This window comes from Oncorhynchus gorbuscha, linkage group LG08, assembly GCF_021184085.1.
Source record: "Oncorhynchus gorbuscha isolate QuinsamMale2020 ecotype Even-year linkage group LG08, OgorEven_v1.0, whole genome shotgun sequence".
Taxonomy (NCBI): Eukaryota; Metazoa; Chordata; class Actinopteri; order Salmoniformes; family Salmonidae; genus Oncorhynchus; species Oncorhynchus gorbuscha.
In genome coordinates this window covers 46,167,443-46,180,319 of record NC_060180.1, presented here as the reverse complement: position 1 = coordinate 46,180,319, position 12,877 = coordinate 46,167,443, and the positions used below count along the sequence as shown (strand labels likewise).

The 12,877-nt window shown below is 44.9% G+C and overlaps 1 protein-coding gene across 1 annotated transcript; it reads left to right on the top strand.

The window, feature by feature from the left end:
* The first annotated feature begins 10,163 nt into the window (after positions 1–10,163).
* On the top strand, positions 10,164–12,877 carry LOC124041731 (aquaporin FA-CHIP-like). The gene is made up of 4 exons (XM_046359666.1): positions 10,164–10,611; positions 11,487–11,648; positions 11,933–12,013; positions 12,270–12,877. The coding sequence occupies exons 1-4, from the start codon at positions 10,249–10,251 to the stop codon at positions 12,444–12,446; spliced, it is 783 nt and encodes a 260-aa protein (XP_046215622.1). The 5' UTR covers positions 10,164–10,248; the 3' UTR covers positions 12,447–12,877.

Sequence of the window (12,877 nt, the reverse complement as noted above, 5' to 3'; positions counted from 1 at the left end):
AAGGTTAGGATTAGTGGTTGTGTTAAAGGGTTAGGGGAAGGGTTAGTTAACATGTTTAGTAGTTGCAAAGGAACTAAAAAGTAGTAAGTTGTCAATTAGCTAAAATGCTAAAGTTGTCCGTGATGAGATTCGAACATGCAATATTTGGGTTGCTAGACAATCGCGTTATTCCCTCCTTTCGGCTTTACCTTAAGTAACCTATTGTCCATACCAAACGTAACACATCATACTAATTTCAGTATCCTGGATTTACATTTAAATGAATACCTGGAAATGAATTATGCCTACCAGAAATGGTCTACTTTCAGCACCATGAGCTGTCCATTTCTCAATTGATTGTGCCACGGCTGCTGCTTTAAGTTTCATCACCACAATATAAGTTAGACGAATCTGTTTTATTGTGAGGTCAATTACTCTGATAAATATACATCATGGGCAAGAAACATATTATGTTTAATAAAATCTATTACAAGTAGTAGCAAGCTATCAAAGCTAACCTCCTTCTCATATTCACTCTGTCCTTCTCAAACAGAACAGAAGATAGACTATAGACTAGTCCGCTCGCAAGATTAGGCCTAGTCAACAAACCTTCAGAAGACGCGTTTGAGTCTCCTGCTGAACTGCCACCGTAGACCTACACAGCACAGCCAATGGTTAGACAGCACACAACATTTTTTGAACTTCAAGAGCAGAGCAGGCCGGGGCTCAGGGTTGGAATGTCCATTGCAGTGTGTAGCGCAGCCTAGTTGTATTTACACCATCCCTGCCGCTATCTCAGAAAGATAACGTTGCCCTGTGCCTCTCCGAGCATGCACTTCGTAACCTATTGCCTATGGACCATTTGATTGAGACCACGTGAAATAGCCTATAGGTGCACTTGATATGCTGAGAGTCAGAGATGAGGGGCGGCAACTAATTCTAAAACACTGAGAAATATAGACATTTCATAAATTGCAAATGACATGACCTTCCCTCGGACTAGACATAAAAATAACTAAACCCTCCCTTTGACTGAAACTGAAAAAGCATGACCCTCCCCCATTTTCTCCCAGGTAATCATTCTGTGCATTTTTAACCATCTCTGAATTATATTTCACTGACACGTGTTGTGTCCATGTCTGTTCTTAGCAGACACCTTTGTATTGTATTGTGGTTTACTTTCAGAGGCCAGATGCAAAAATAAAGGTTTATTTTTATGTGCTGAAAAAGCTCTGTTTGTTGGCATTTATTCATCTCGATACAAAGTATTTTAATGCATTCTAATTTAACATCACGTGCTGACAACATTGACAAGAGCTGTGTGCCACAGACTTTACTGGCTTTCTTGCACTTGTGTGGTGTAGTTACATCTAAACGAAATGAATGGACACAGGCCCAGCTAGTAATTCTAGCAAGAGATAACGTTTTTGTAATGTTACACGTAAAGTTCTCCTAATGTTTGAGTGTCCAGTTTTCCGTTAGTTAGTGGAACATTCTATCTTTATTAGCAAAAACCTCCTGAGGAACTTTTTTGTGTGTTTTAGTGTTAAAGGTAGGAGAACATTCCCTTAAAGTCAAGCAGAACTTGTCTAGAATGTGGTTGCTATGTTCTCAGAATATATACAACATTAATGTTCTAGACAAGTTTTATGGGACGTTGCAAGAACATTCCTATCAAATCAAATGGTATTTGGCACATGCTCGGATGTCACGACTTCTACCGAAGGTAACTCCTCTCCCTGTTCAGGCGGCGCTTGGCGGTCGGCGTCGCCGGTTTACTAGCCGCCACCGATCCCTTTTTCCTTTTCTGTTTGTTTTGTCTGTGATTCTTTTCACACCTGGTTTCATTTGCGTTTATTTCTGAGCACTGCTCGGACACCTCGTGTGAGTCGGCACCAGGCTCACCCAGAGCCCCCTGTTGGTCAAATGTATGTATTGATTGTTTTTCCTGAATTTTCCCCTCTTTCTTGGCATAAGGCGCTAGTAGATTCAGGCGTGCCAGGGAATTTTATTGACCGCGATTTAGCACACAGGTTAGGGATCCTCCTTGTTCAGCTTGACAAACCCTTCCCAGTGCACGCCTTAGATAGCCAACCATTAGGGTCAGGGCTAGTCAGGGAAGCCACAGCTCCACTGGGCATGGTCACGCAGGAGGGTGGTCCTTCTGTAGCTCAGTTGGTAGAGCATGGCGTTTGTAACGCCAGGATAGTGGGTTCGATCCCCGGGACCACCCATACGTAGAATGTATGCACACATGACTGTAAGTCGCTTTGGATAAAAGCGTCTGCTAAATGGCATATATTATTATTATATTATTATTATTATTATTATTATTATATTATTATTATTATAGGGTCATTAGGAGAGAATTAGTCTCTTCCTCATTGATTCTCCTGCATTTCCGGTGGTGCTGGGGATCCCCTGGTTGGCCCGTCACAACCCCAGGATTTCGTGATAACAGAGGGCTTTACAGGGGTGGTCGGAGGAGTGCTCAGGCAGGTGTATAGGAGTTTCCATCGGTGCTACAGCGGTGGAGATTCCAGACCAAGTCTCTACCGTGCGCATTCCCTCAGAATATGCGATTTGGCTATCGCCTTCTGTAAAAAGAGGGCGACCCAATTACCACCTCATCGACGAGGGGATTCTGCGATAAATCTCCTGGTAGGCGCTGCACTTCCCAGGAGTCACATGTATCCCCTGTCCCAGGAGGAGATGGTGGCTATGGAGACATACATATCTGAATCTCTGGGGCAGGGGTACATTCGGCCCTCCATCTCACCTGCCTCCTCGAGTTTCTTTTTTGTGAAGAAAAAGGAGGGAGGGCTGCATCCGTGCATTGACTATAGAGGTCTAAATTCCATCACGGTGGGGTATAGTTACCCGCTACCTCTCATTGCCACGGCAATTGAGTCATTTCACGGGGCACGTTTTTTCACAAAACTGGATCTCAGGAGTGCATATAACTTGGTGCGTATACGGAAGGGAGATGAGTAGAAGACAGCGTTTAGTACCACATCCGGCCATTATGAGTACCTCGTCATGCCGTACGGGTTGAAGAATGCTCCAGAAGTCTTCCAATCGTTTGTAGACGAGATTCTCGGACCTGCACGGGCAGGGTGTGGTGGTTTACATCGATGATATTCTGGTCTATTCCGCTACACGCGCCGCACATGTGTCTCTTGTGTGCAAGGTACTTGGGCGACTGTTGGAGCATGACCTGTACGTCAAGGCTGAGAAATTCTTGATCTTCCAACAGGCCGTCTCCTTCCTTGGGTATCACATTTCCACATCGGGGTTGGTGATGGAGTGTGACCACATTGCAGCCGTGTGTAATTGGCCAACTCCAACCACGGTAAAGGAGGTGCTGCAGTTCTTGGGGTTTGCCAATTACTACCGGAGGTTTATCCGGGATTTTGGGCAGGTGGCTGCTCCCATTACGTCACGGCTGAAGAGGGGCCGGTGCGTCTGGGATGGTCGGCTGAGGCAGACAGGGCTTTTGGTCGCCTGAAGGCTCTTTTTACCTCGGCTCCCGTGCTGGCGAATCCAAACCCCTCTTTGGCATTCATAGTGGAGGTGGATGTGTCCGAGGCTGGGGTTGGAGCCGGGCTCTCCCAGCGCTCGGGTACGCCACCGAGCTAAACTATGACGTGGGGGATCGGGAGCTGCTGGCTGTTGTCAGGGCCCTGAAGGTGTGGAGACATTGGCTTGAGGGGGCTCAACACCCTTTTCTCATCTGGACTGACCACTGTAATCTAGAGTACATTCGGGCAGCAAGGAGACTGAACCCTCATCAGGCAAGGTGGGCCATGTTTTTCACCCGATTTAGGTTTACCATATCCTATAGACCAGGCTCCCAGAACACTAAGGCAGACGCACTGTCCCAACTATATGATACGGAGGAGCGGGCCATCGATCCTGCGCCCATCCTCCCGGCTTCTTGTCTAGTAGCACCTGTGAGGTGGGAGGTGGACGCAGACATCGAGCGAGCATTGCGTGTTGAGCCTACTCCAGCACAGTGTCCAGCTGGACGGGTGTATGTTCCGCTGGAGGTTAGAGACAGGCTAATTTGGTGGGCTCACACGTCTACCTCCTCTGGTCACCCGGGGATTGGTAGGACGGTGCGATGTCTTAGTGGGTACTGGTAGTCCACTTTAGCCAAGGACGTGGGGGTTTATGTGGCCTCCTGCTTGGTGTGCGCTCAGTGCAAGATTCCTTGGCACCTGCCCAGAGAGAAGTTACAACCCCTTCCCGTTCCACAGCGGCCTTGGTCACACCTGTCGGTTGACTTCTTGACCGATCTGCCACCGTCACAGGGCAACTCCACGATCCTGGTCGTTGTGGATTGTTTTTCTAAGTCCTGTCGTCTCCTCCCTTTGCCCGGTCTCCCTACGGCCCTACAGACTGCGGAGGCCCTGTTTACTCACGTCTTCCGTCACTACCGGGTGCCTGAGGGCATTGTTTCTGATCGGGGTCCCCAGTTCACATCCAGGGTGTGGAAGGCATTCCTGGAACGTTTGGGGGTCTCGGTCACCCCGAGAGTAATGGGCAGGTGGAGAGAGTGAACCAGGATGTGGGTAGGTTTCTGCGGTCGTATTGCCAGGACCGGCCAGGGGAGTGGGCGAAGTACATCCCCTGGGCAGAGATGGCCCAGAACTCACTCCGCCACTCCTCTACGAACCTGTCGCCCTTCCAATGTGTGTTGGGCTATCATCCAGGTCCTGGTACCATGGCATCAGAGCCAGACCGAGGCTCCTGTGGTGGACGATTGGGTGAGACGCTCAAGGGAGACCTGGAAGGCTGCCCACAGGTACCTTAAACGGGCCGAAGGGTGGCAGAAACCTGGCCCTCCGCCTGCCCTGTCGGAAGCTGTGTCCGCGGTTTGTTGGGACATTTTGAAGTCCTGAGGAGAATAAACGAGGTCCGTTATAGGTTACAGCTCCCCCTTATTACCGTATTAACCCCTCGTTTCATGTGTCTCTCCTCAAGCTGGTGGTGGCTGGTCTACTTCAAGAAGATGGGGGGAGCGCTGGCGTATGTAGTTCAGTCCATACTGGACTCGAGGCATCGGGTGGGGGGCCTTCAGTACCTCGTGGATTGGGAGGGGTACGGTCCGGAGGAGAGATGCTGGGTGCCGGACGTTCTGGATCCACCTATGCTAAAGGAGTTTCACCGCCTCCATCTGGATCGCCCTGCGCCTCGTCCTCTGGGTCGTCCTCGATGCCGGCTTACCGAAGGTAACTCCGCTCCCTGTTCAGCAGCGCTCGGCGGTCGGCGGCCCGGTTTACTAGCCGCCACCGATCCCTTTCTCATTTTCTGTTTGTTTTGTCTGTGATTCTTTTCACACCTGGTTTCATTTGCATTTATTTCGGTGTGTATATAAGGCACCTGTTGCCTGCCTTAGTTCGTGCGGGATTAGACTTGTGTGTATTGCGCTCGATTGTATTTGATGTTTGTTGTTTTCACTATAATTCACGTGTATGTAAAGTGTCGGGAACTATGTTTGTTCCTCCGTGCGTATGCACGAGTTTCTGAGTATTCGAGAGTGTAGTTTTGGGATTTTTGTCTGTGCCATTTTTGTATTGGTGGATTATATTATTAAACACGCTTCTCAGACATCCCTGCTCTCCTGCGCCTGACTCCTACACCTCTCACCGAGACGCACGTTATCACATCCGAATACAACAGGTTACCATGAAATGCTTACTTACAAGCCCTTAACCAGCAATGCAGTTCAAAAGATAGTTAAGAAAATAATTACTAAATAAACTAAAGTAAAAACAGTCAAATAAAAACAAAGTAACACAATAAAAATAACGAGGCTATGTACAGGAGGTACCGGTACCGAGTCAATGTGTGTGGGTACAGGTCAGTCGAGTTATTTTGTACATGTAGGTACAGTAGGGGTAAAGTGACTATGCATAGATAATAAACAGCGAGTAGCAGCAGTGTGTGTGGGGGGGGGGGGGGGGGGGTCTCAATATAAATAGTCCGGGTGGCCATTTGATTAATTGTTCAGCAGTCTTATGGCTTGGGGGTAGAAGCTGTTAAGGAGCCTTTTGGTCCTAGACTTGGCGCCCAGGTACTGCTTTCCATGCAGTAGCAGAGAGAACAGTCTATGACTTGGGAGACTGAGGTAAAGGAACTTGAAACTCTCGACCCGCTCCACTACAGCCCCGTCAATGTTAATGGGGGCCTGTTCAGCACGTCTTTTACTGTAGTCCACGATCAGTCCATGTGTCCAGTTCTCAGAAGGTTATCAGGCAGATGGCAGGCAACGTGTATGGTGTCGTGTGGGCAAGCAGTTTAAAATGTCAACATTGTGAACTGAGTTCCCCATGGTGGTGGTGGGGTTATTGTATGGGCAGGCATAAGCTACCGAACACAGAATTTAATTTTATCGATGGCAATTTGAATGCACAGAGATACCGTGACGAGATCCTGTGGCCCATTGTCGTGCCATTCATCTGCCGCCATCACCTCATGTTATAGCATGATAATGCACGGCCCCATGTCGCAAGGATCTGTACACAATTCCTGGAGGCTGAACATGTCCCAGTTCTTCTATGGCCTGTTCTTCCACACTAGACTAGTCACCCATTGAGCAACTTTGGGATGCTCTGGATAAATGTGTACGGGGGCGTGTTCCAGTTCCCGCTATCAAAGATTCGCACAGCCATTGAATAGAAGTGGGACAACATTCCACAGGCCACAATCAACAACCTGATAAACTCTACGTGAAGGAGATGTGTCGTGCTGCATGAGGAATATGGTGGTCGCACCAGATACTTACTGGTTTTCTGATCCACGCCCCTACATTTTCCAAGTCCTGTATTCTCAGTCCTTGGGGCGGCAGGTAGCCAAGTGGATTGATTGTTTCAATGTCATTTGTTAACATATTGTGACATGGAATCTATGTGGAAAATACATTTTATTTCACAGGAAATATGTCATCATTGTAACACATTTTAATTATAGGAAAAACCTTGTATAACTTACACTTTATAGACAAAAGTATGTGGACACCCCTTTAAATGAGTGGATTTGGCTATTTCAGCCACACCTGTTCCCGACAGATAAAATCGAGCGTACAGCCATGCAATCTCCATACACAAACATTGGCAGTAGAATGGCCTTACTGAAGAGCTCAGTGATTTTCAACGTGGCACCGTCATAGGATGCCACCTTTCCAGCAAGTCAGTTTGTCAAATTTCTGCCTTGCTAGAGCTACCCAGGTCAGCTGTCAATGCTGTTATTGTGAAGTGGAAACGTCTAGAAGCAACAACGGCTCAGCTGCAAAGTGGTAGGACACACAAGCTTACAGAACGGGACCGCCAAGTGCTGAAGCGAGTAGTAAGTAAAAAGAATTGCCTATCCTCGGTTGCATCACTCACTACCGAGTTCCAAACTGTCTCTGGAAGCAACGTCAGCACAAGAACTGTTCGTCGGGAGCTGGGTTTTCATGACCGAGCAGCCGCACACAAGCCAAAGATCACCATGCACAATGCCAAGCATCGGTTGTAGTGGTGTAAAGCTTGCCGCCATTGGACTCCGGAACAGTGGAAACACGTTCTTGAGTGATGAATCACACTTCACCATCTGGCAGTCCGACGGACAAATCTGGGTTTGGCGGATGTCAGGAGAATGCTACCTGCCCAAATGCATAGTGCCAACTGTAAAGTTTGGTGAAGGAGGAATAATGTTCTACATGCTACAGCATACGATTTCTGACATTCTAGATGATTCTGTGTTTCCAACTTTGTGGCAACAGTTTGGGGGAGGCACTTTTCTGTTTCAGCACGTCAATGCCCCCCCCCCATGCACAAAGCGAGTTCCATACAGAAATGGTTTGTGTCTAGTAGAAAGCCTTCCCAGAAGAGTGGAGTAACAAAGGGTGGACCACATACTTTTGGACGTAGTATATATTGAATTTTTACTTGAAACCATGTCACATTTTTTATGTTGTATCTAATGTAATGAAACAGGCAGGGAGCAGGTCTCGAACCCTCGACCTTCTAGCCCAAGGTCCGGCGCGCTATCGACCCAGGGTCGTTACACTATTTTTCCGAAGAAAAAACATTACGCTTGGTAGCAACTCTTACTGGAGTTTTAACTAAGGCTAGTCATGTTTATCTTTGATACTTATCACTGACTACTACCAATGTGTTATCATGAGAATGATTATTATTCTTTAACTTGTACGTACTTTTGGTTGAGGTAGAGATGTGAATCCAAAATATCAATTATTCATTTTTAGACAAACTAGATATTGATTTATGTTTGGTTGTGAGCACAACCAAATATCAATCATCTTCTTTTTGGATAGTTCCATCTGTCCCACTGACTTAGACTGGCTTTCATTTCCGTTTGTCCTCAAATTAAGAATTGATATGTTGGAGTCACGTCTCCATCTCAATTAAAAATTGAAGTTAAACCACTTTAAATGCACTTTTTGTTGTGTTCTCAACCAAACACAATTCTGACTTTTGTAAGACAGTAAATAGCCCAAGGTTATCTTGCAAACTAATGTAACAGTATTTATTCAACCTTAAAAGAATTACCACATCCGTGGCCACATTTTGAAGTTAAATGTAACTGTAAATGTATTATGGTGTAATCATGGAAAGTCTGCATGTTCAAGATAGCATGCCAAGGCCGTAGCTCTGTGGAAATCTTCACAATTGTTCTAAATATATGCTCATAATCTCAAACGCATTGATCGCTTGTATAATGTACTTTTAATGTAATCTCAACTGTAATCCAGGCCATTTTGGCTTTTTAATTTTTTTAAATTTAACCTTTATTTAACTAGACAAGTCAGTTAAGAACAAATTCTTATTTACAATGACGGCCTCGGAACAGTGGGTTAACTGCCTTGTTCAGGGGCAGAACGACAGATTTTTACCTTGTCAGCTCTGGGATTGAATCTAGCAACCTTTCGCTTACTGGCACAACGCTATTCGATGAATTGGTTGTGCTATTAGATGAAGTACAGTGATAATACATTAAGTTAAATATCTGACACTGTATTCCCATTTGAACCTTGGGCTAGATCAGTGGTGGAAAAAGTACCCAACTGTCATACTTGAGTAAAAGAAATGATACCTTAATAGAAAATGACTCAAGTAAAAGATTTAAAACATATATTTTTTAAGTAAAAGTAAAAGTCTAAAAGTATTTGACTATTTTCCTGTCCTGCTAAGCATTCAAAATGTAACAAGTACTTTTGGGTGTCAAGGAAAAAGTAAAAAATACAGTTTTTTCTTAAAATGTAGTGAAGAAAAAGTCAAAGTAGTCAAAAATATAAATAGCAAAGTAAAGTAGAGAGACCCAAATAAACTACTTAAGTAGTACTTTTACTTAAGTACTTTACACCACTGAGCTAGATCCCGGCTAGATCCCGGCTAGCCGACAGCCGCATAGTGGTTGTTTTGGTGGTATCTCAGGTGGAACTGCTTTAGAGCTGTCAAATCCACAAGGAGCTCCCGGCATCATACCAAAAGTGGACATTGCCATTGGCTGCACAGAGTCACATTATGAGAAATCTCATGCAGCCTTGTTTACAACCCACTGGGCACACATTGGTTGAATCAACCTTGTTTCCACAACATTTAAATAAAATGGCATTGAACAAACGTCAGGGAAGGAGGCATGGGTAGGCCTGGGTGGACACCCCACCCACAAATTAATTTATGCCTTTATCCCCTGACCAACGTGGAATAGACATTGAGTTGACATCTTTGCCCGGTGTTATTAAGTACGCACACTGGAATGTGAGATCTAATCTACTCCTCGACTGAGCTGATAGAAATCCTCATTATTTAGATTAATGATTAAATTGACTTTTTCGTTCTGAACTTCTAACACGAGTGGGACGGGGTGTTGCTTCGTGACAATGACCACACGAGCAGCCGCTCTGATTTGCCAGCTCTAAAGCAGTTACACCACTACAGCAAAAAGTCCAAAGAAAAAAAGGAGGTAAGTGCAGACGAGGGAGGGGGGAAAATGAGAGAGGGATAGAAGGAAGAGAAACGAGAGACGGATGGGAGGAGGGGAGAGAAAAATAGGGAGAGGGAGACTAGTAAAAGAGGGAGGGTTTTCTCATTAATTCAGCAAGCCATTCCCTTTTGACTTTTTCAGAGCCTGCCCCCCTGTCATTATCAGCAGAGGCCATATAAATGCAGCCTGTTGATGATGTTTTTGAGTTCCACTGACACACCACACTACATCCCATCTCCGAGAGGAACATCATAGGCCCAGGTTGCAGCCAAGATGAGAGAATTCAAGAGCAAGGCTTTCTGGAGGGCCGTACTGGCCGAGCTCGTGGGGATGACCATGTTCATATTCCTCAGCATCTCGGCTGCCATTGGGAACTCAAACAACACTGCTCCTGACCAGGAGGTGAAGGTTTCTCTGACTTTTGGTCTGGCCATCGCCACGCTGGCCCAGAGTTTGGGCCACATCAGTGGAGCCCACCTGAACCCAGCAGTGACACTGGGCATGCTCGCCAGCTGCCAGATCAGTGTGTTCAAGGGGGTGATGTACATCGTGGCTCAGATGCTAGGCTCTGCACTGGCCAGTGGTATTGTCTATGGAACCCGGCCAGAGGGAAATGCTGCACTGGGGGTCAACGCTGTGAGTGGCACTTTTTGTTTCATGTTTTATGTAATGCAAATTTAGATATATGTGGTTTATGTGTGTCCTTTTCAATTGAACAATTTACTGGTGTTTCAGTAGAAATGTTGGCTTTCAATTCCATTTTATGGGAAGTGTTTGATCAATTCATTTCTTGATCAATTAATATTGCATCTCATAGTCGTTGGCCGAGAGTAATGCACATGAACCTGCGTGCACTGCATTGATAAATGAGTTGATTGAACTTAGTTTAATTATTTTTAAAGGGACTCAAACGGGGTGCCATTCATGGTTGATTAGAGTGTGCTTTGATGCACCGGCTGCAAATAGTTGACAAACAGAATCATGTGATGTTGTTTATGATCACACTAACGCGTACTCAGCGTAGGTGCTTCTGCTGTCCTCTAGCGAATATAGGGTGTACTGTTGCATGGTAATTACTTTCCCATGCATGCAGAACCTCCACACCTCCTATAGACACAAATGCATGTTATATGTGATTTATTGAGCTATTCATATAGAGGATCATCATATCTATTTGCATTAAAGTAATTCAGAAGTATTTAAATTGGGCATGAGCAAAGTCTGTGAGAATATATTATCAGTGATCGACATTTATTTTAACCGTGTAAAATTTCAGTGAGTGAGAATAGTAAGACATTCAGACTTTGCCAAATTAGAGTTAGACTATAATCAGCCCGTTAGAAGTTTAAATGAAAATGTTTCCTCCTCATCCTCCACTTCAATAGAGAAGCTTTTGCTTTGCCAGATATTTACAATGGGACGTGGCAGTTGAGAAAAACATAACGCTTATCAACACTGACAAATTGCTTTTGTTCGGCTCCCCCTTTTGCCCTCCTCATTCCCTCTCGTAGCTAAATGGTGTCTCTGCCAGCCAAGGCGTTGGCATCGAGCTCCTGGCTACCTTCCAGCTTGTCCTGTGTGTCATAGCTGTTACTGATAAAAGGCGGCACGACGTCACCGGCTCTGCCCCCCTGGCCATTGGGCTCTCTGTCGCTCTGGGACACTTGGCAGCCGTAAGTAACTTATAGCAGTTTGTAAACGAGGTAACTCCTCTAAAACACACATCTGTTTCACAACGATAGATTTAGCAACAGTATTATTATGATGAATCGCCACTGAATTAAAAAGCTACATTTTACTCAGTGGAAAGGTTGAATCCATTTAATTTGCCCCTTAAGCCTTAGGCCTAACCCTACAACCATGTCAGAAACGATCATTTCCACTGATTTCACATCCGATCTTCTCATCCCTCATATTGACTTAATACATGTCTCTGTTTTTTGTTGTTGTTTTGCAGATCAGCTACACTGGCTGCGGTATCAACCCTGCCCGATCCTTTGGACCTGCTTTGATCATGAATGATTACACAAACCACTGGGTAAATTGGAGTGGAGCAGTGTATTTAGTGTGACATCAATGTCATGACCAGTGAATTCAATAAACCTCGAAAATGATTGCCAAAGCTGAGGTACTTTCAATAAAGTAGTTACTGAGTGACAGCATCGCTATTGTTTCATTGTACGGTCCAAGTTAAGATAAAACTATTGAGAACAAAGTTAAAGTTAACCCTGAAATATTTGTCTTTAATCTGTTCTTCCATTGATTAATCGATTGGCTTATTTGCACCTTGCCAGGTGTACTGGGTGGGGCCAATGTGTGGAGGTGTGGCAGCTGCTCTGGTCTATGACTTCCTGCTGTACCCCAAGTTTGATGACTTCCCTGAACGCATGAGGGTCCTGGTCAGTGGCCCTGTGGGAGACTATGATGTCAATGGAGAAGACACCGCAGCAGTAGAAATGTCATCAAAGTAGTATTGTGAGAGAAACACCATAGAGTGTATAGTACCTTGGATATCTAACTATACTCCTGTAAAGAAAACATTTACATTTCCTTTAGAATGGGAGCAGGGTATTTGTTATTTCAAAATACTGATCATGAATTTGAAAGAATTCATTACTGAACTACCGATTAGTATCCAAAATGAACTTAAGTAGCCTATTCACTAACATTTATTAAACATATTTCTTTATACAAGAGTTGTTGGAACATCTTGCTCTTTGTTAAAATATTTCCCCCATCAGTATTCTATATACTGTACAGAGTCATTTGTTTTTGTATATTTTCTATATTACTGTTTTATGTATAAACATTTTATTTCTTGATGTATAAAGTTTATATTTCTGTTTGCAATCTTGAATTGTCTTTCACTTTTGTAAGTAAATAAAACACCAGATGTACCCCT

Coding starts and splice junctions, on each gene's coding strand:
- LOC124041731 (XM_046359666.1), top strand. CDS start 10,249: ATGAGAGAATTCAAGAGCAAGGCTTTCTGGAGGGCCGTACTGGCCGAG. Junction 11,649..11,932: donor CTCTGGGACACTTGGCAGCC/GTAAGTAACTTA, acceptor GTTGTTTTGCAG/ATCAGCTACACTGGCTGCGG. Junction 12,014..12,269: donor ATGATTACACAAACCACTGG/GTAAATTGGAGT, acceptor GCACCTTGCCAG/GTGTACTGGGTGGGGCCAAT.